Raw genomic sequence first — 21,362 nt, 5'->3', positions numbered from 1 at the left:
TCGCGGGGTCCGCGCCGGCCCCGGCCCCGCCACCGCGGCCGGGCGGAAGGGCCGCCCTGCGGCCTGACGTCACTTCCGCCGTGCGGCGGGCGATGGAGGCGGAAGTGACGGCGGCGGCGGGTGAGTGAGAGCGGGGCGGGGACGGGCCGGGCTGGGCCCGGGGGGCACCGGGGTGGACTGAGCCCCCGGGCGGCAGGGGGGCACCGAGCCGCCCCCTGGGCAAGGGGAGCTCCGTGCGGGCGGCCTCCTGCTGCCCCGCGTGCCCAGGCCGCGCCTCCGCGCTGGGAGGGGACGGGAGCGGGCTCCCACGGTGTCTCCGCTGCCCGCGCGGGGCCGCCGCCTCTGGGAGCGCGGAGCGGCTGTGACAGCACGGGGCGAGGGGCAGCCGCGGGGCCGGGCCGGCGGGACCCCGCGGGTGTGTCAGTGACACGGCCGGGCCGGTGGGACCCCGCGGGTGTGTCAGTGACACGGCCGGGCCGGCGGGACCCCGCGGGTGTGTCAGTGACACGGCCGGGCCGGCGGGACCCCGCGGGTGTGTCAATGACACGGCCGGGCCGGCGGGACCCCGCGGGTGTCAGTGACACGGCCGGGCCGGTGGGACCCCGTGGGTGTCAATGCCTCCAGCAGCGCTTGGCCCAGCCCTGGTGCCTTCCCCGTTTGCCCGCAGGGATTTCCAGCTCAAGAGGTTTCCCAGAAGTACAGTGAGAAGCCTGGGACAGAATTTAATCCCTTCTTCCCAAGCCCAGGCCCTGCCGAGGTCGTCTGACCCATTTACCCCGTGCTTGGCAGCTGCGGGGCAGCCCGGGGAGGTTCTTGTGCAGCACCCGGGGCTGTGCTTCAGTCAAACAGATACGAGAGACAGCTCAGCTCTGCAGGGCTCGGCGCACTCAGAGCCTCAGAGGGTTAAACTCCTGTTCCTCTCTCCCTCAGCACCCCACGAACCTGGTCTGCAGAAAGAAAAATGCTTTAGTGTGTTCAACTCTGACCTCATTTCCAGCGTTTCTTTCCCTTATTTTGTAAGGCAGGAGCCTCTTGTGTAACTGCTGGGAGTGAGGGGGCTGCCTGGCCTGCAGTGGGGGGGGGACCAATCCTGCCCAGCACCAGGGCAGAACTGGGCCCTGTTGGAGGGGCTGTGGAGGCTCCCTAGGGATGGATATCGGGAGTGGGGTGGAATGACCTCGAGTGAGCTTTGCTCTGTGTATGTGTGCAAGACAGGAAAGGGAAAATTCCATTTCTTGGGGCCTGGGGGAAAGAGGTTTCTCTTGGAAGTGGCTGACAAGGACAACAGGGTTGGGAGAAGGATGTTGTTTCATAGAATCACAGACTGGTTTGGGTTGGGAGGGACCTTAAAGACCATCCAGTTCCACCCCCTGCCATGGGCAGGGACACCTTCCACTAGCCCAAACCCCGTCCAACCTGGCCTTGGACACTTCCAGGGATGGGGCAGCCACAGCTTCTCTGGGCAACCTGTGCCAGGGCCTCACCACCTTCACAGGGAAGAAATGTCTCTGAGTGAGGTGGGAGGTCTCTGGATGAGCTGGGGGTGTCTCTGACACAGGAGGTTCAAACACCTGCTACCCTGGCATTGTTTGAAGGGATTTGCAGCAGTCAATGAGGGGAGTGGCTTGGATCCAGTGGAGCTTCTAAGCCCTGGGATGATAAATGATGGGTGTTTCTGCAGCTCAGTTGTTGTTACTGGCCTGACCTATAGCCAGTTCCACGCAGGTTTAATGCTGTTCTTCATCTTAAGAGTTTTGATCTTCCCATTGCTCTCATGGAAGAAGCACTCTGTCATGTCTTGCTCTTCCCTAAACTGAGTTTCTGTGTTTGAAACCCTGACTCTAGTGAAAACTGCCCTGGGGAAGAGGAGTTCTCTCCTACAAATGCCAAATGTATCACATTCCAAGATAGCTGTACTCTGGAGGAGTTTTTAATTCCCTTGCTGTGGGGGCTCTGTGGCACCTCCTGTGTCTGTGCACAAGTGTCATTTCGGAAGGACCTGATGTTTTGAAGAGACCTGTGTTAACAGAGGCAAAGCAGCAAGAGTGAGAGGAGGGGAAAGGACAGCTCCAGCAGGAGAACCACAGAATCCCTGAATGCTTTGGGTTGGAAGGGACCTTAAAAGCCCATCCCGTTCCACCCCCTGCCATTGAAGGGACACCTTCCACTAGCCCAGGTTGCTCCAAGCCCCATCCAACCTGGCCTTGGACACTTCCAGGGATGGGGCAGCCACAGCTTCTCTGGGCAACCTGTGCCAGGGCCTCACCACCCTCTTTGGTGGGGTTTGGGTCCTTACAAAGGCTGCAGAGACATGACAGGAACAGAATTCCCTGGAGTCAGACGGTGCAGGTGACTCAGCAAAGCAAAGAGCTCGAGTGCAGGGGGCAGCCTGAGTGTCTTTGGGAAGGGAAATCTCATATGGGGGAATCTTATGTGTTATTTCCTCTTGTGTGGACCCTGATCTAAGTGGGACTACAGGAAAGGAAACGAATGACCCAAGGCTGAGTGTCACAGCAGGTGACTGCCTGGCGAGTTTGCTGCAGTGCCACGCTGTGCATGGGATCAAAACCCAATAGTCAGCTTGTGGAAGACAGCTGTGAGGGGAATGTTGGTTCTTAGAGCAAAACTTGGCTGTTCTGTCATTATTGATTGCAGCTCGGGGCTTGCAGCAATTTCGGGTTGACAGGACGGGAACCTGTAAGGTCCTTAAAACAAACAAACAGAACGAAACCAGCCAAATGCTGTGTTTGTGTTCCTAAAATGGCCAGTCAAAACCTGATTTCATCATTCTGTGAAGGACAGAAATGTGTTGAATATCAAATCTAAGTTAGGATATACTGCTAGGAGTTTTCCAGGAAGAAGTGCTGTCTGGTGACATTACAAATGCTGTGGTTTGGTGTTTTATGGGTGGAAAATGAGTTCATCCTTCCATCACACTGATTTTTAAATGGTTTCTGTCACCAGCCTTCACCCACCTGACTGTGTGTGTTTCTCTGTGCTCGTCAGGCACAGTTCTGTCACAGACAGCAGTTCTGCCTGACTGGTAATGGTGGTTTAGCTGCACAGGTGTCACTGGTTTGGTTCAGATCAGATCTGTAAATCTGTGCTGTGGCTTCAGCAGAAGAGGTTGGTCAGTCCCTCATGAAGGTGAGTAAAGCTGTGTTTGTCCTGAGCATGGTGGTGTTATTGTGGGATGGGAAAGGGTGTTTGTTCCCCTCAGCTTTGGTCAGGGTTTGCTCCTAGCTCATCCCATGGCTGGGATAAGCAGCCTTTAGAGTTCGTGGAGGGCTGGAGCCCTGTCTGAGATGCAGATCCTGGCTGTGCTCCCTCGGTTCAGTTCAGGTCTGTCCCATGTGCTTTCTGATTATTTCCTTTTCTGCAAAGTCCTCCTGCCACCCCAAGGCAGGGAGCTGGTGCTGGCTGTGAGATCTGCTGCGCGTGGTGTGCGTTCCACAGCAGCATCACGGGGTCCTGTCACTGCCCGTTCCCTCAAGAGGTGCCCGGACGTGTTAAACTTCCCCGGGAATTATTCTGTGTCCTTTTATCAGCGGGAGACAAAATGTCGGCTGCTGGAGGGCAGGGGAACCATCTCGAACGCACACTATCATTTTCTGCTTGTCTTCAATTAAACTGATTACCAGACCTCTTTGTTGCTCGGCGCTCAGGCCGTCTCACACGCTGCCAGCGCGGACTTTGGCAGCGGCGGGCGATGGGATTTCCTGCATTGTTTGAATCTTTGCCGCTGACCTTCGCGGTCCTTGTTCTGGCACTGCCTCTGCTCTGGCAGGGGTGCAAAGGGCATTATTGAAAGCCTGAAAGGAGAGAGAAAGAATTGCTTTAAAGGCATTGAGGGCTCTTTGTACTCGGTGGCTCCTGGGGTCATTGGTGCAAAAGGAGGGGAATTGCTGGGGTTTTGGGATAATTACTGCTTTTTCATTGTTCTCATCCCACTCCAGATGACAATGGTGTGATTTGTAGTGAGTCATAAAAATAGGCCTTCCGTGCAGCCTTAAGCTTGTGTCTTCCCTTTTGGCTGAGGGGGGAGAAGCCTGATTTTTGTTCCTCTTGGGAAGTCTCGTAGGTGCTGGAAGCACTCGGCTGTGCCGTGGGGCTTTCCCAGCTCCATACTGGGGGGGCTGTGGAGGGCTCTGCTGGAGAGGCCAGCAGGGTTGTGCTGGAGCCCTGTTGCAGCCCATGCTGTGGGCACTGGTTTTGAGAAGACCCACCTAGAGGGACACCCAGAGGGACAGGAGCCATCTGCCTCATCCCACGGGAGGTCATGGAACCCACTCCTGCCTCCGCCCCCATCGCTGCGGCCGCTCTGTGCTGGTAAATCATTTGCTCAGCCTCTGCCTGCAGCCTTGTACCTTGAACCTGCTGAAGGTCTGGTGCAGGAACAGAGCTGTGCTCAGCTCTGCAAAGGCTGATTGTGTGGCTCTGTGTTCTTCCCCTTTCCATCTGGAGCCTTCCTACCCCTGTCAGGTGCCTGCAGTTGGTCTGGAAACAGCCTCGTGAAGGTATCCCTGGTGTGGCTGGTGCTCATGAGAAGGGCAGATCTTTGGAATGAGATACAACTTCTTCATTATTGATTCATTTGCATGGTATCGTGCAGGCTGGATTAAATTATCTGTAGTGTGATCCTGTACTTGATGTCATGGAATAAATGCCAGAGTGCTCAGGTTGGAGTAAGTGCTTTGTAACTCTGGCCTTATAAGTCCGTCAGGCTCTAGGGTTTGTTAAAGGGTTGACAGTGGTGCTGAGCTGTCCCACTGATCCTGTACCTCACCCCCTGCATTGCCATAGGTCTGTCTCCTCTGGGATTTGTACCCAGAAGAGAAGAGGCCTCTGTGTGGGACAGGGGCAACCTGGGGAGCTGCAGCTGCCTGAAGGAGCTTGGCCTCCCAGGGTGACTCATCTTGTGTTTCACTGGACCTGTAAATGAACTTGGGCACGAAACATGAGATGCAACAAGCCCAGTTGCTGTTGGAGTTGAAAGCCCAGGCTCTCTGTGCTGTGTTAGTGCTGAGTTTAAGCTCTTTTCTGTTGGGGAAGTAAAAGGCTCCAGTGGACAATCCAGACACGTGACTGCTGGGCACGGTCATGGAAAATTGGCTCAGTTGTCATGTTTATTTGCTCTGATATAACTTTTCATAACACTGTCATGCAGCTTTTTCCAAGCCCACTGGAATGTGTTATTCTTTATTTCTTCCCTTCTGCAGTTTTTTTGAAGAAGCACTGTCAGAGAATCTGTGTGTAGCATTGATTTTTATTATTGTTGTGGGTAATGAGGTACAACCTTCTCTAACTGGCTAGCGCTCTTTTTTTCCCCCTTTTGTGGCACATTAGCACAGAACCTCTCTGTTTCTTGTAGCTGTAGCTCAAAATTATGATTTATAGCAGGAGAAACTAAAATAGCAGTTGTTAGCTCTTCCAGTCTGATAAAATCAAATTTGCCTGACTTTAGTCTCAATTCCTGCCTTGTTTTATCTCCGGGGAGGGAAGTCATCACTCTCTTGCCTTCTGCAGGGCTGGGTTGCTGAACTTATCCAGTGTTTTGTCATCTGAGAAGGTATTGAATAGCTTTGGTTTGTTCCTGTACAGAATATGCTGGTGTTTGTTTCTCTCTCTCTCTCCTGGAGTGGCTCAAGTGCACGTTACAGTAGGGAACAGCCCTATGTTGGGATATAAAGGTCACAAGTCTTTCCTTTCACCTCTCCAGCCGGTAGTCAGGCTGACATAACACGGGAGGTGGCAAGAAGTCTTTGCAGCAAAAGGAGCTTTTGGGGTGTTTTTCTTGAGGGAGACCTATAGACCAGTCAGTCCTTTCTGCGTGGGGTCTGTAGCCTTCTTTGTCCAGCTCTGGCACAGCTGATTCCCTCCTCTGAAGAAGAATTAGTGCTATTCCTGCATCCCACAGTCTCTCCTCATTGCTCCGTGTGGGAGACCTCCAGCACCAGCAGCTCTGTGACAGACAATACACTGACTGGTTTGCTCACCTCCCATTAAATGTTTCCAGCGTGACTATCAGGTAGTAACAAGAATATTTTAATGGATTTTTTTTTTTTTAATACATTCCAAAACGTATTTTAACTTCTCTGTCCGTTGTTGCAGGTGAAGGGGGAGAAGGGAGTCTGAATACTCACGAATGAGCTGTGATGGATAACAAAGATTCAGAAGCTGAGATCCACCCTCTGAAGACTGAGGATGCAAAAGCTCAGGAGAACCATGAGAACTCCGTGGAGAGGAGGATCATCAGCAAGCAGACGGTGGGGCTGTCCCGGCTGTCCCGCTGGCGCACGGCCGCCTTCTTCGTCTCCTTGTTCCTCTGCCTGGTCATTGTCTTTGCTTTCTCCTTTATCATCCCTTGCCCAGAGAGACCAGTGTCAGAAAAAACGTGGTTCCAAAACTACAACAACGCAGGTGAGTTTGCTGTAGCACAGTAAGTACTTACCGAGAGTCCTTTTGCTTTCTGTGCCACGAATTTGGGTTGTTGGACCTCCACCTAAGCACAGCGTGGAGCCAGACCTGCAGGAGTGCTGCCCTTGGGAGCCTGAGCTCTGAATACCTGACCTGGATAAGCAGTGGCCTGGTATAATTGGAGTGGCCTTCCAGGAGGTGTTTACAGGAGCTAGTGGAGAAATTACATGCTGCTCTGAAGCACTGACAAGGTAGCAGGCTGGCCTCATTTGTTAAAAAAAAAAAAAACGAGGAAGGGTATCTGGGAATGAATCTCTGTTGAAGTTTGCTCTGTAAAATGTTCCCTTGAAGTTTGAGCTGAGGTTGGAGACAATTAGGCATTTTTTCCTCAGTCCCTATGACTTTCTCCCTTTTCCCCATGACCAACAGGAAAGGGGAGAAGAAGAATTCCATCTTGTTGTTTTTATAAATTGCTTTATAGTTGCTATTGCTATTTTTATTCTAGTTGCTTTGGTTGGCTCTTCAGCCTGGGTCCTGCTCCCCAGTGGCTCAGCATTGGCTTCTGGGAGAGCTGTTCTTTAATCTTGTGTGCAGGAAGTGCTGGAAGTGCAGAGACAGTGCTCACAGCAGGGACTGAGCTGTGTGTGGTACTGCAGACATCCCAGGTGCTGCTGCTCTGAGCTCAAGAAGGCTGCTTTTAGCTGAGAGAGAGAAAGATGGAATATCTGGGTTTTCTGGGTGGGTTTTGGGGGTTTTTTTTATGCTTCAAGAATAGCAACCCCACACCAAGACCAGAGTTGTTCTTAGTTCAACGTTGTTCAAATTCTGGCTGTTTGGCTATAAAAATAGACAAATCCACGGGGGGATAGCAAATTTAAAAAATCCTTTGGCAATAACTTCCTGTCCCTTGGTACTCGTGTGCGTGGCATTTTTTAATACAAAATCCAATTTGTCCTAACGTTACACTGTCCGAGATGGAGGCAGTGAGTAGGTCTCTAGGAATTTGTGTTTTGCTCCAGCCAGCTCTGCTGTGGGCTGAGGAAATCCTCACCAGAGCCTGACTTGTGGTCTCTTACAGTGGCCTACCAGTTCCTTGCTTTGGAAGATGTGAACGAAGACAAAGTGCAAGATGTCCTCTTTGTTTTCAAAGCCAGCAACGGCAGCAGCAGCTTCAACAGCTCCTGCCTGGATGAAGGTAGCTGACTCAGGGACAGAAAACCTTGTAGTGTGGGCTGTCCTTTCTCTTTTAGTTCTAAGTAGTGAGAGACTGGGAGATAAAACTGGGTGAGCTGGGTGGGGAGAGGAGCTGGGTGAGTCCCAGCTCTGGCAGTGGTGCAGGGCAGCAAAGGTGGTGCAGGTAGAGCTCCCTCTGACATCTCTTCTCCTCAGGGCTGCCTTCTCCCTGTGCCTTTGTTGCTGCTGTGTCTGGCACGAATGGCAGGCCTCTCTGGGAGACTCCTGCAGCCGAGGATGTGGAGTGGCTGGAGTGTGGCATCCAGCAGCTCGGCGAGGCGGGGGCCCCGGGCTGCCTGCTGGTGGGGAAGCCAGTGGCCCTGACAGCCCTTGACCTGCGGACAGGTGAGTGTGGGCAGGGTCCTGCTGCCAGCCAGGGGATGGGGCCCTGGCAGTGTGACATGACTGGTACATGAACAAAGGGCTCTGAGTGTTCATTGACTTGAAAACCTCACCAGAGCCATTCGCTGGGTGTCGAGGAGCTCTCTCAGCCTCGCTGTTCCAAAGGCTGGGCTCTGTGCTGGGGGTTTGTGCCAACCAGTGTTTCATAAGACCAGCCTTCCAACAGCTTTCTAAACAGGAGGAGCAGTCAGTAGCTGTGAATGTTACACTCTCAGGGGCTGGACACACACCTCCACCTTGCAGCATTTCCCAGTTATTTGCGTGTGCGTGCCAGAACCGCCTGCAAGTGGGAAGAGGAGTGGGAGTTCTAGGGGTTTATGATTTTCAAGTCATCAAGGAGAGCACTTAGATAAGTACTTGCCAGCCTGTTTCAGTAGTCCAGGATTTTGCCTAGAAAGGTTTCTTCCTCTCTGAGCCTGGAGATGGAGAAATTCCTCATCATCTTGTCCAACATGGGGTGGGGTAAGGAGTGCCTGTGCTGCTCTGGGAGCAATGATCATCTGCTGCACCTTGAACCTTCCTTGCTGACAAAGCCTAAAATACATTTCCATTTTGGGGATCACTGTTTCAGAGGTCAGAACAATGCATGTTCTCCCTAGGATCCCATTTTCTGTATCTGGTATTGAAACCCTCACACGCTGTTTTCCAAAAATTGTGAGAGAGAAAAAGCAAGAGGTACAGCTCTAAAGAACCTGAGGAAAATCTAGAGTAGCTTTTAATTTCCAGTGTAGATGGAAGTGTAGGTACACACAGCTAGAAAGCTTCTGTACCAATGGAGATATCTTAGCACTATTTCTCTCATGTGTAGGCCTTAGCACAGGTTATTTTTAGACTATTAATGAAGTAGTTGCTTTCAGGTCAAAGTGTAGAAAGTTGGCTGCTGAGCCAAAGGCCTGTAACTAAAGACAGCCACAAAGAAGTAGCACAAGCATGGAGAGAAGGAGCCAGGCTAAGCTACAGGTCACAGCAATACAGTAAAGAAAACATTCCATAGATAACTTAAAAGCAAGAGAGGAAAATGTGCTTCAGATAGAGAAGTGGATAACCCAGAAGTTTACGTGTTTGATGCCTTTTTGCTGTTGAGTAGGTTAAAAGCAGTTTCTGAGCGTGGTTGACTTTTACTGGGGGTTAGGAGGGCAGAGTGGAATAAAATGTATTTAAATAGGCTAAATGTATTCAAAGAAGCAAAGTCTGACTTACATCACTGTGTGCTAAAAACAGTAGCCAGCACAGTCTTTAGCTGTTAATGATTCATCATCATGGAGGATTTGATGAGATTCCAGGGCTCTCAGGCTGTCTAGCCCCTGCCTGTAGGAAGATTGAAGTTAGAGATAGGCAGATTATCATCTGAAAGTGTCTGATGTGGTTTTGATCATTAAATGCTGATAAAGTTAGTGTTTTTCTGTCAATTCAAGTTGTGTTAAGTCGTGCTTTCTTCACTGCCAGAAGAAGTGACCTGAGCAAACAAGAAGGGAAGTGTAGGAGTGCAAGCTGCTGTTTGTGTGGGACATCTAACATTCTTGCATGTTTATCTTGCCAGCAAACTGGGACACAAGAGCTTAAGATTAACTGTTCCAGGTCAAAGCAAAAGTCTTTGTAGCTGTGTATTCCTTCTCTGCCAGGGCCAGGAGCAGAGTCTTGAGGAAGAGAATGGGAGTAAGTGTTTTGTTACACCTACTCTCTTCACCTGATCCTCCAGCAGCCTGCACTGTGAGCCCTCTGGTTAGCTCTGGTCTCCTGAGGGATCTGGCAAGAAAAAGCAGCACGATGATCAGATGTGTGGAATTGCTTCTGTGTGAGGAATCACTAAGTAAACCAGAACTGCAACCTGGAGAATGTCTGTCAGGGAGGAAAGTCTCTGTGTCCTCTGCAGCTGCTTGAAGTGAGAGCTGAACTCAGTCATCTAAGTTCCAATTTTATTACTCCTTCCAGACAAAAAAAAAAAACCAACCCTTTCACCCAGGTTAGATTTGCAGTCTAGGCACTTGTCTAATTTCCATCTTGGCTCCTTTTGCTGTGCCTCTGCTGTGACCCCGGGCTCTGAGGAAGCACCACAGCACTCAAAGTGTCAGACAGAATTGTCCCATCTCCTGGTGATGGAGCAGGAGGGGACTAGTTTCACAGTTCCTGCTCTTTGGGGGTTGGGTTAGAGCACAAAAAGCTTCTCAAGTGCTTGATGCTGAATCTGTCTCACTGTTACCTGTTTCTGTTAAGTCAGACTGTTCTTTTAAGAGACTGAGGTGCTTTCTCCCAAACTGCTCTCTGACCAGCAGAATTTAGAGCTTTATGCATTAGCAGTGAATTTCATCAGCCTGGTCTGTCTTTAGTACATTTGGACTGTGCTGAAGCCAGGATGTTGTAATTTAAAACTCCAGTTCTCTCCTTCCTCTGCCTGCTTAGTGTCTTCAGGGGCAAAATTCTTTGCCTTCCCATGATTTCCTAGAGAAACTAGAAAATCTGCTCTCTTCTACTTCACATCTGTTGTCATAGTAACAAATCCAAGTGGTTTTTTTCAGTGTTGCAGTAAAAGCTTTGGAGGAATCCTACTGGAAATACATCCTGCCTTAAATTATTGCAGACAGCATCAGGTAGTAATTCCTTGGCCTTCAGTCCAGCTGCCTTCCTGACAAAGAGCAGATGATTACTTTGCATTCCTGACATGATAATTGCTGTGTAAAGGGAAGGGTCAGCATTTCCCCTCTGGGCACTTTGTAAGAGACTGGAGTGTTCCTTAAAACCTCCCAGCAGTGTCCTCCCCACCAGATTCCACTGGAGATTCCACTGGGCAATGACTGGAAAGTGGCCAACAGCCTTGGACAGAGTGGATGGAGTGGAGCCACTCAACTTTATGGAGCTGTTGAAGAGAAACACCCCCCCATATTTTTAAAAAAAACGAAGCTTTTTCTACCTCAGTTTACAAACAAGTTTGCATTCTTCAAATGGGAGAGAGGTGGGATGTGGCCAGAGATGTGGCTGGTCATGTCAGCATGGAACATCTGCAGGAACATTCTGCAGGGGGCAAGTTGCAGGAAAAAAAGGTTTTGCCAGGAGGAGCTGCAACACCGTGGTCAGAATTCAGCTGCTTTATGGTCTCAGAATGTCTGTGCAGATTTAGGTGCAGAGCAGCAGGGATTTAGACCCCAACAAAGGATTCTCCATGCCATGAACGTGCTGGGAAGCTTGTTAACCTAAGGCAAAAGGAAGGCAAGCTGGTTTTTGTGCCAGGGTTTTGGGTGCATTCCTGCAGGCAGCTAGGGTTACTTTCCAGTGGAAGATGAAATTGTGGATACTGGGATCCATTGGGAATGCAGAAATGCAAGGAAGTACCCCATGATGAGCATAAATGTGGCTGGTTTGTGGTGCTGCTGGGCTGGAACAGGAGCATTCAACCTGAGGTGCCTCTTAGTGACTGTTTCACACTGTCTTCTAGGGAAGGTTCAGTGGAGACAGCCCAGTGACTTTGGAACTAATTACACTCTGCTGACTCCTGTGTCAGTGATTCCAGATGTGGATAGTGATGGAGTTCAGGACCTGATAATCTTTATTGCTACAGGAAAGAAGGTATGTCCTCCTGAAGCTCTGATAACCCCAGTGGCTGGACCACAGGGCATGGCAGGAATGCTGTTTATTACCACCTTGTGGTCCAACAGGAAGTGTCCAGAAGCCTCTGATTTCTGTGGGTTTGGGGTGGGTTCTTTCTCACCCTCCGGGGATGTACTTGCAAATCAATGCAAGTGTTTTATGGTTTAAAAAAATAAAATAAATCAAAGAGCTGGCCAGGAATCCCTGCCCCTGTTCAGTCTGCTCTCCTCACTGTGTGTTCCTGGGCTGCCTGTGGAGAGAGCCTGGGCAAGATGAGCTTGCAGTTTTCTGCTTCTCTGCTCAGAGAAGTGGAAGTGAACAAACCCTGACAGCTTTGGCTCTTAGATCAAAGCACAGCTGACAGACAGTGCTTTTGTACCACCACTGCCCTTTTCTGATCCCTCCCCTCTCTCTGCCTGTGGTCTGCTTTTGCACTGCTCTCTTACCAGTGTCACTGTGCTGGTTAATTCTGACCTGGGTTCATTCAGTTAAAGAGCTGCTGGTTCTGTTATGTCTGTCCCAGTATTGCTTTTCACATTTCTGAGAGGGGGAAAGTCATGTAGCTGAAACTGGTTTTGTACTAAAATACCTACATCTGTGATTGAGTGGCACAGCATTGTCTGCATGCCTGGTCTGTCCCACTCAAAGCACACAAGTTACAGCTCCCTGCAAGTCTCATGGGAGCAGTGGGAGCCCCATGTCCTCATACCAGAGTCACAGAATCACAGATGGAAAAGACCTCCAAGATCACCAAGTCCAGCCTGTGCCCCATCCCCACCTTGTCACCCAGACCTGAGCACTGAGTGCCACGTCCAGTCATTTCTTGGACACCTCCAGGGATGGTGACTCCACCACCTCCCTGGGCAGCCCCTTCCAATGTTTAACAACCCTTTCAGTGAAGAAATTCATCCTAATAGCCTGGACCTCCCCAGAGACAGTTTCCTCTCATCCTGTCACTTGTTCTCTGGGAGCAGAGCCTGACCCCCCCCTGGCTCCCCCCCTCTTGTCAGGGAGTTGCAGAGAGTAGAAAGGTCACTCCTGAGCCTCCTTTTCTCCAGGCTGAGCCCCCCCAGCTCCCTCAACTGCTCCTGGTGCTCCAGACCCTTCCCAGCACCATTCCCTTCTCTGGACATACTCCAGCTCCTCAATGTCCTTCTTGTCATGAGGGGCCCAGAACTGGACACAGGACTGGAGGTGTGACCTCAGCAGTGCCAAGTGCAGGGGTACAGTCACTGCTCTGGTCCTGCTGGTCCCACTGGGGCTGGTATAAGCCAGGTGCCATTGGCCTTCTTGACCAATGTCTTCCATAAGAAAATAGGGTTTTGCTGTCTGAGGCATTGTTGTTGCCAGAGTCATCAGAAATTCTATCCTCTCTGACTCCTATGGTTCTCTTCTGTTCCCTTTCCTCCTTGCTTTTGCTATCCCAGTTATCTCAAGACTTTTTGTTTTTTTAATCTTAACCAGCCAAGAAATGTTTGAATGTAGCCTCTGTTCTGCAAGACTGCCTTTTGATCTGTTTTCCATTTAAACTCTCTAGCTATCTTGGTATGAAATCCCTTCCTCCCTCCGGACTTGGCAAGCATTCTGTCAACTTAAGGAAAAGTATGTTCTTTTTTGAGAAATCACACAAACTGTAGGGAGCTTGAGTGGAGCTGTGCAGCTTGGAAAGGGCAGTCTGGTCAGAAGAGAGATTCAGAACCCAAGTGAAGGAGCTTTGCTGCTATCAAGGGCTGAAGCTGAAGGTTCCTGAAAGGGCAGAGCTGTGAGCAATCTGTGGGGAAGGGTCTGTGTGCAGGGGGTTTAGATGGCAGCTTTTTCAGAGACCCTCATTGACCCCCTACCTGCTGCAAACTTCAGCACCAGTACATCCCAGAAAATGCAGTTTTCAGGATCCATGAGCTCTGGCAGCACACAGAGGGGTTGGGCAGTGCAGGGGCTGACGTGATGTGTGTTCTCTCTCCCTGTGTGAATATGTTTGGCTGTCACTGTCCCAGGGCAGCTGCTGGACCGGTGCTTACCAGTAAAGGTGATCCTGGTCTACAAGAGCTGGTTTGTGTCTCCTCCCAGTGCAGGAGGCTGGGAACAGCTGCTCTCCCTCTCCAGTTGTGTTCTCATTCTCCTCAGCAAACTTTGTCCCTTATTCACCTGCCAGACTCTCCAGATTCACTTCAGGAGCAGCAGATTTCCTTCGCTTCCCCAGTGCATCCCTTTGAAGGAAGAGGAAAGGGTTTCTGCCTGATTCAGCATCTCTGTGGATGCTGTTTCTCTGAGTCTGATGTTTCTCTTTTCCTTAATGTGCGTTGCTCTCCCCAGACTGTGACTGTTGCCCAGACATTCGAATCTGATCCTGATTTTAACCTTTATTCCCCTGGGTGAAGTGTTTTTAGTGGATCCTGTTACCCTGCACAAAGAATAGAAAGAGAAAGGAACCCATCAGCTCTTTTATCCCCTTGGACTTTACATCAGACTTAAGAGGAGTAGATTAGGGCACTTAAAACATTTAGCAGAGCTGCCACGTGAAGCCAAGTTTCCCTTGTGTCCATATGGTGCTTTGTTTCTGCCTTTAGCTGCTCTCTGTCGTTGTCCCTGCTCAGATCCACTCAAGATCCAGGCTCTGTCCCTGGCAGAGCTGGGGCTGCTGTTCAGCAGTCCTGGTCTGCAGGGAAGGTGGGTGGCAGAGGCAGCAAAATCTCAGGGTAAGTGACTGTGCTGGAATTGGTTTTCAAACTTGCAAAAGTATTCACAGTAGAGGGGTCACCAAACTCGTGCCCACTCCTCTAAAACCAGGGAGAGACTTCCCGTCCGAGCCTGTGCTGCTCCCATTCAACTGCTGTTCGCTATCAGTTTTAACTTTGTTGTTTTTTGGTTTTTTTTAATCCCTTCCCTGTGTAGATTAAGAGCTTCATCCATTCAGGAAAGAATGGCAAGCAGATTGGCTCCACTGGCAGCCTGGCCGTGGATGGGAGCGCTCGCTACATCAGGCTGAACCTGGGCTCCTCCCCCTACTTCCTTTTCTATACAGGTACAGTTCTGCTTGGGAATTCAGTCTGGGAGAGTGATTGTAACTGTGAAATAGGGATTACTAAACATTTTTCTGTCTGAGAGAGTGTTTTGCATTCCTGAAAGCCATGTGGTGCTTCCACCTGGCCGAAGAGCTGTTCAGGGCCAAGAGAAGGGGGGGCTTCTGCTTAAACTGTGGTTTGTTACGTACTGTAGTGATTTTATTTAACAAATGTCAGGCATGTAAGGATTAAGCAGTCATTTATAGCAAATGATTACTGTGGAGCACTTGGATTATGAACAGATAAGATGTTAAAAGCATTCAATAGCAGGCTTGAATCTCAAAATACCACTACAACTCTATGATGCAAGCCCTAAAAATATGGTTTATCTGCCGGATCTGAAAAAATCATAGAGTTCAGAGCAGGGGCAGGATAACTTATCTCTCTCATTCTTGCATTTATTTTTTTTTTTTTCACAGAAAACTCTCTCTATGCATATTCTCTGAAAGATCTGTACAATGCAGCAACTGGGATGGAAACTAAGCTTCCCAGCCTCCGGCAAGATCCTCAGTGGGAGAAGAACATTGACAGCCCCACGCACCGCGTATCCCTTCTCAGGTGTGAGGTTATGTCTTGGGGGCTGGTGGAGTGGAAGGTGCTGGTGTTGCTGTCAGGATGGGCTGCTGGGGCTTTGTTCTCTCCTGACTACATGGCTTTTGGACTAGGAGCACATCCAAAGCTTAGGAAGAGGGCTGGTGTAAATGGCCTTGTCATGGGTTCGCAGAAAAACAGGGAGAGCAGGTTGGGGTTTCCTATTTGCATTTATTGCGCAAGGGAAAAACCCAAAACCTCGGAGTGGAATCCTCCAGGATGATTAATGATTTCTCTGTCCTTGTTCAGCTCTGGAGACTTTCGCTACCTGGCAAAAATTCCTGGGCAGCCACAGGAGAACATCTTGGTTGTAGACTCAGAGATGGCCACGCTGATCAATGGAAAGAATCTCCAGACTTTGTGGACCCTCAATGTGTCCCGTGCTTTGAGGTACTGTTCCCAGTGTGGGCTGGATGTGGCATTTCCAGGTTCCCAGCAACAGCAGTGTCCTGGCAGATGCTGGTTTTGTTTGTGCTTATTGTGTCATGTGCCCTCTGTTACCAAATGTCAGGGGCTGCTTCAGAACGGAGGAGCACAGAGCTCTGATCCCTCACTCTGTGCCTGCTGTGACGTGGCTGGGCTCAGAGTTGGGGTGGTACCAGGCTGACCCAACGTTGTAGCAGTCGAGTCTCTTACCAGGGCAGTTGTGGGAGGATAGAGGCTGCTTGGAAAAAGCAAGGTATGCCCAAGCCATTGGGGTGGTTTCTGATCTCTCTCTTCTCTTCCTCTCCCTCAGTAAGCCGCTGCTTGGTTACTACAAACCTGATGTTCCTGGTATTGTCCTGGAGAGTGAAATTGGACCCAACAAGAAGAAGGTTTGAAATCTCTTCCTTTTAACTTCACTTTTCTCTGTATTTCACAGCTCAAGCAGGCATTGAGTCAAGGACAGCTGGTGGGATGTGTTCTCTCTGGCTGATTTTAGGAGGCTTTAAGCTAGGAAATGATCTCTTTCAACAGGTTATTGAAGCCAGCTCAGGCACTTTAATTCTCTTGTCGGCAAGAGACTTCAATGACAGAACTTTGAACCCCTTGAAATAGCTGCAAAACTTGTGACTTGAACGTGGCCCACCCCAGGTCTCACAGCTCTGTGATGCTCCACTTCAAGTATTTCCTCATCTTCCCATCTGTCAGATACTTGTTCCCATAGACAGTGTAGGGAGAGACAGCTGACCTGACTTGTCTCTCATGGCTTGTTAGATCCCTTTGTTACAAGTTCCTTTCCTTTCTTCCCTGCTAGGTGATGATTGTTGAGAGTGCATCTGGAGCAGTCCAGTGGGACCTGAATCTGAACTCGGGAGCAGAGAGTCCTGAGCCAGCCACACTTTCCACTGCGGATCACCGGTCCACCTTCCTCATCTGGGGGGACTACGAGGAGCCAGGCAATGAGACAGTGAGTCCTTCTGCTGAGGGGTTGCTGTGCTCCAGACGTAGAGCCAGAATTGGGTGGAGCTACTCCCTTCTCCCAGATGACATTCTCATCTGTCTGTGCCACTGACGCTGCAGCCTCCATGCTGGGTGTGGGTCTCTGCTGAAAGCACCCAGAACCCTGTGTGTGATCTGGTCTCTACTGGGTCCTCACAATGTCCATACCAGTGTCTCTGCTAGCAGGTGGTGGCACCAACAGCTTTTGTCATCCTCGGGCTGATTATGTAGAGAAAAGGAACTTGGTGGCTCTATGAGCAAAGTCACTGGGTGCCCAGAGCCCTGCCTTGGTGTGGCACTGTGAGTGAGGTGAGAGGCTGCTGCCCTGGTACCTTTGGAGGTGCTGCTGTTTCTCTGGGAGCCTCCCATGGCAGCACTGCATGCAGTGATCTCCTGTGGCCATGTGAATATCCTCTCTCTGCCCCAGGCAGCCTCTGGCAGCCTCAGTGCACAGCTCAGCTGCTGCAGAGCCCTCCGGGGCAGTGACAGGCAGTGTTGGTGACAGGTTGTGTCTCAGAGGGTGCTGAAGCACAGCTGAGCCTCCTCTGCTTTCCTCGCTCACTCTGCCAGCCCTGAGGTAAAAATCTGTCTCCTGCCTGCAGCAGGCAGGCCAGCTATTTTCAGGAAGCTCGGGGTGAGGAGGAGAGCACTGAGCAGAAAGCAAAATCCCAGCACTAGTTCCTAGTGACATCAGTCATGATGAGTTGGGCTGACATGGACAAGTGTCTGACTGGATGAATCCAGTCCAGCATGAGTAATAGCTGAGCCAGGTGCTGGTGTTGTCTCTGGGATAACGTGTGGGTCTGTGTCCTGATCGTGTCCTGTTGCAGAGATCCACAGCTCCCCTCCAGAAGCTGTACCTCTTCCATCCTTCCTACAATAACGTCCTCTTGGAGCTCCGCAATAACACAGACCAAATAATTGCGTTCAGCGGTAAGTCCTCTCCCTCCAGCCCTCCAACAGGGAGCTGTGGGAGGACACTGGTCCCTCCTGGCCTCCCTGGGTGTGTGATGGTGGGTCTGGTGGCCAGGCTGAGCACAGAGGGCTTAGGCTGGGCGTTCCCTGTGCCTTGCAGCCGCGCTGTTTGAGCGGAGCCGTCACGCCTGCTACGTGCTGCTGAGGGGCCCCCGGCCCGGCCAGGAGCCAGGGCCCGTGTCACTGATGAAGAGGAAGGTGAAGGAGGATGTGTCAGAGAGCAAAGTGATCTGGCTGAACCAGGTGGCTGTGGACAGTGAGGAGTACATCCGGAACCGCCTCTACAGGATGCGATTCCACAGCCGGGACTGAGCCTGCCCAGGGAGGGGGAGAGGCTGCCCGGGGCCAGGCATCTCCAGGCTGCCTCTGCTCTGCAGCCGTGCTCTCAACAAGGCCAGATCATGGATTCAGATGGGAAGCTGCCTTTCTCGACCTGCAAACCAAAGCATGGCTGGCAGGGAAGCGCCCCCAGTGTCTGGGGACACCCAGGCTGTGGGGGCAGCTGCCAGTGCATCCATCCTCAGAGCTGATGGGACTTCAGTGCTTGGCCACCACTGAGGTGTCGTCAGCTCGGGGAAGAGGGCCCTCCCCTCCATCCCTCTGTGCCCGCAGAACTGTGCTGACTCGGGAGTGTGTCTGGAGGAAAACATGTGCTTGCTGGGGATGCTGGAGTGGATGATTTCTGGGGTGTTTGGAGCTCAATGTGTGATTTCCTTTCTGAGTCAGCTCTCCTGGCTGGGGGAGAGGTGCTTGGCTGCAGGTTGGTTTGCAATCACCCTCTCCTGGATTTGGGCCCTGCTTCAGGATTTGGGCCCTGCTTCAGTAGTGGTGGGTGTGTGTAGTGCCAGACCCCCTCCGTGCCTGTCCGTGGGGCTGGGGTCACCTGGGCCAGCAGAGCACAGGTTAAAGTGTTGTTCTACTTAGAAAATGGCCTTTTCTATTAAGAACAGCCCCACATGCCCAACTCTGCAGTCACCAACCTGCCTGTGTCTGTCTCCTCTGCTGCTTCCTTCCCAAGCAGGCTGTGCAGTGTTGGTGACACCAAAAGGGAGCTGGTCTCCATGTTCCTCCCTGCATTCAGTCTCATTATAGGTGATGAGCCCAGGGTGGCTGGTCCCTGGTGGTACCAACATCACCTCTCCTGATTTAAAGGAGCCAGAGGACCTAGGACATTTTTTTTCAGAGTAGAATTGCACTTTAACCTTTCCTGGGAGCTGGGATTGCTGCTCTGGGAAACCCTGTACCCGAGTGGCAGTGCCAGCTCCCTGCTCATTCAGCCTTGCAGCTGCTGAGGAGCCTTCTCCAAGCACTGTCCCCTCTGCCAGGAGGTGGGCAGGAGCTCCATGCTGCTTCCCTGCCCTTGGAATTGAAGTGATGCTGGGTGGGGATCCTCGGGTGCCTCTCTGCCCAGCCCAGTATCCTGAGGGATGGGACAGGTTGCTGTGAGGAGATGACATGTTCCTCCTGGAGATCTGTGTAGCATCAGGGGGTGTTTGCTCTGCCCTGTCCTGGTGGGTGCCAGTGCAGGCTGTAGAAACAAGGTGCAAAGCCTGGAAAAGGGATTGAACTGCCTGCTCAGTCCTGAAGATAAAAACTAACCCTAAAAATAACCTCTCACAGGCTCTGCCCCCTCTGCCTGGAGGGGGTTTGGCCAGTGCCTCCCTCCCCTGCTGAGTCTCACACTGGGGGATGTGTAGAAACACTGTAGGATGGGAAACAATGCCAGGCTGTGCAGGGTCGGGCACTGGCTCTTCCCTTCAGCTGAGTCTGTGCCACAGGGCAGCTGCTGTCACCAGGCTCTTGGCACAGCTTCAGCCTTCCCAGTCTGAAAGCACGATGACCTGGGCTGCTGGACACACACCTCCTGCTTCCAGCTGGCCTGGTGGCTGCCTAAGGGATGCCCTGGCTCCCTCTGCCCAGTGACCAATATCCCAGGCAGTCAAGGGAGCCAGTCCTGGGGCATCCAGGCTGTGCCAGGGAGCCAGGAATGCTCCCTGGCGAGCACACCACAACCTTCAAAGCACCTTGAGCTCAAAATGGTGAGTTTCCCTCTCTTCCTCTCTTCACAGGCTGTTATCTGAGGGAGTCTGGGGTGGCAGGGATGTTCCCCTGCTGTGTCCCCCAGCCTGGGTTGCCTCTTTGCTCAGCACCTGAGGCCTGGCAGCCCCACAGGTCCCCATGCCAGCATTGCAGCCATAAGAGGCTCCAAGGCCCTTCAGCCACCCAGGGCAGAGCAGGAATGTGGCTGCAGGTGCTGGGCAGGGGAACCCCAGGCTTGCATATTAGTCCAACCTGAGTGTTGGATGTGGATTGTATCCCACTGAGATTCCCCTGGCAGGGAGTGGGGTGCCTGGGCTGTATTCTCACCACTCTCTCCCTCCTCTGATCCCTTTCCCATAGGCACACTGAATGTTCCTTCAGGGGAGCTGGATTTTCAGCTTTGGGGAGCTTTTCTGGCTTTAAGTCGTCCATTAATGTTTCCAGGTACTTTGGAAATGCAGATTTCCCTGTGGCAGCTCAACTTAAGCGCATCAGTGCCAAACCAGCACCTTCTTAACAAAACCAGTCCTTTCTCCAGCTTATTTTCCTGTGTAATTGTTTTATTTGCATTATTTCCTGAATGACTTCGTGCCTTGATTCAATGACCCAGCTGGGTGGCGGTGGCGTATTATCACTGTGTTCTGTGTTAGCGTGATTTTTAACACTGAGACTGTTTGGTTTGATTCTTTAACTTATTGCAAATTGTGCCGTACAGGACTTGCTCTGACCGGAATGGTTTCAATAAACGCTCTTTTGCATTGTTTGTAAACGGTGCCCTGCTTTGGTGTTGCAGCGGAGGTTACACGAGGACCTCTGGGATTTTGGCAGCCCTTTGGGTGGCTCCTGAAGGCAGAAACACCCTCCTTTTCGGGAGGGATCCAGGTGTCCTGGTGATGCTTGGATGGCTGAGGTGCTGCCTGCTGCCTGGCCTCACTGCGGGCAGCGACGGACCAGGAGAAGGGAGTGTGTGGAGGGAGGCTGGAGTTAGATAACCAGGCTGGGCCAGCCCATCCCTGCCCCCCACCCGGGGCTCCGTGACCTGGTTTTACACCCCAGTTTCCTGGTGCAGTCCATCAGCAGGAAAATCTCATGCCGGGGCTTGGATTTGGATCAAGCCGGAGGGAGACGCGTGGCAGGCGCTGTCTCCGGGCGTTTGGGACCATCTGTCGCTGCCCAGTGCCTGCCAGCCCAGGGCCCCCAGCCCCATCCTGTGACCGAGGCTCCAGCAGCTTCCACTGCCCCCGGGCTCCTCTGTCTGCCCCAGCACTGAGCTCAGGATGCCCCCTGCTCCATGCCAGGGATCCCGGGCTCTGTGGCAGGGAAGGATACAAAATGCCCAGCATTCCAGGGACCACGGTGTTTGTTAGCCGGGATATGAGCTGGGAACACCCCCAGCCTGCTCCTCTCTGTGGGTCCCTGGGTGCGTGTGGAGCGGGGTGAGCTCCAAGGGTGAGCACTGGTGGGCACCAGCCCCCCTCTCCTTTATGTAACCACCACTGATAATCCCCCACAGCTGGGGCTCGGCTCCCAGGAAGGGAATAATCCTGCCGTGAGATCCTCGCCCTCTGCTCAGATTATCAGTCCAGGGGCAGGGAGAGTGGCTCAGCTGCCAGCCCTGCTCCCTGCCAACCCACAGGG

The 21,362-nt window shown here is 51.8% G+C and overlaps 1 protein-coding gene across 4 annotated transcripts; it reads left to right on the top strand.

The window, feature by feature from the left end:
* Positions 1–70: 70 nt before the first annotated feature.
* On the top strand, positions 71–20,493 carry FAM234A (family with sequence similarity 234 member A). Of its 4 annotated transcripts, none has more exons than XM_051781018.1 (12): positions 71–120; positions 6,112–6,420; positions 7,496–7,612; positions 7,807–7,995; positions 11,483–11,613; positions 14,527–14,656; positions 15,116–15,254; positions 15,537–15,677; positions 16,024–16,102; positions 16,525–16,677; positions 17,540–17,642; positions 17,785–20,493. In XM_051781018.1, the coding sequence occupies exons 2-12, from the start codon at positions 6,156–6,158 to the stop codon at positions 17,994–17,996; spliced, it is 1,659 nt and encodes a 552-aa protein (XP_051636978.1). In that variant the 5' UTR covers positions 71–120; positions 6,112–6,155; the 3' UTR covers positions 17,997–20,493. The 4 variants fall into 4 exon arrangements, with proteins under 4 accessions (XP_051636978.1, XP_051637007.1, XP_051636997.1 ...); XM_051781047.1 differs by lacking the exon at positions 71–120 and adding an exon at positions 2,255–2,349; XM_051781037.1 differs by lacking the exon at positions 71–120 and adding an exon at positions 3,185–4,517.
* The last annotated feature ends 869 nt before the right edge of the window (positions 20,494–21,362 follow it).

Source organism: Manacus candei, unplaced genomic scaffold (genome assembly GCF_025592945.1).
Source record: "Manacus candei isolate 608988 ecotype Guabito, Panama unplaced genomic scaffold, ASM2559294v1 h1tg000002l, whole genome shotgun sequence".
Lineage (NCBI taxonomy): Eukaryota > Metazoa > Chordata > Aves > Passeriformes > Pipridae > Manacus > Manacus candei.
Note: the sequence above shows the minus strand (reverse complement) of the source record. Positions and strands in the feature narration are given on the sequence as shown.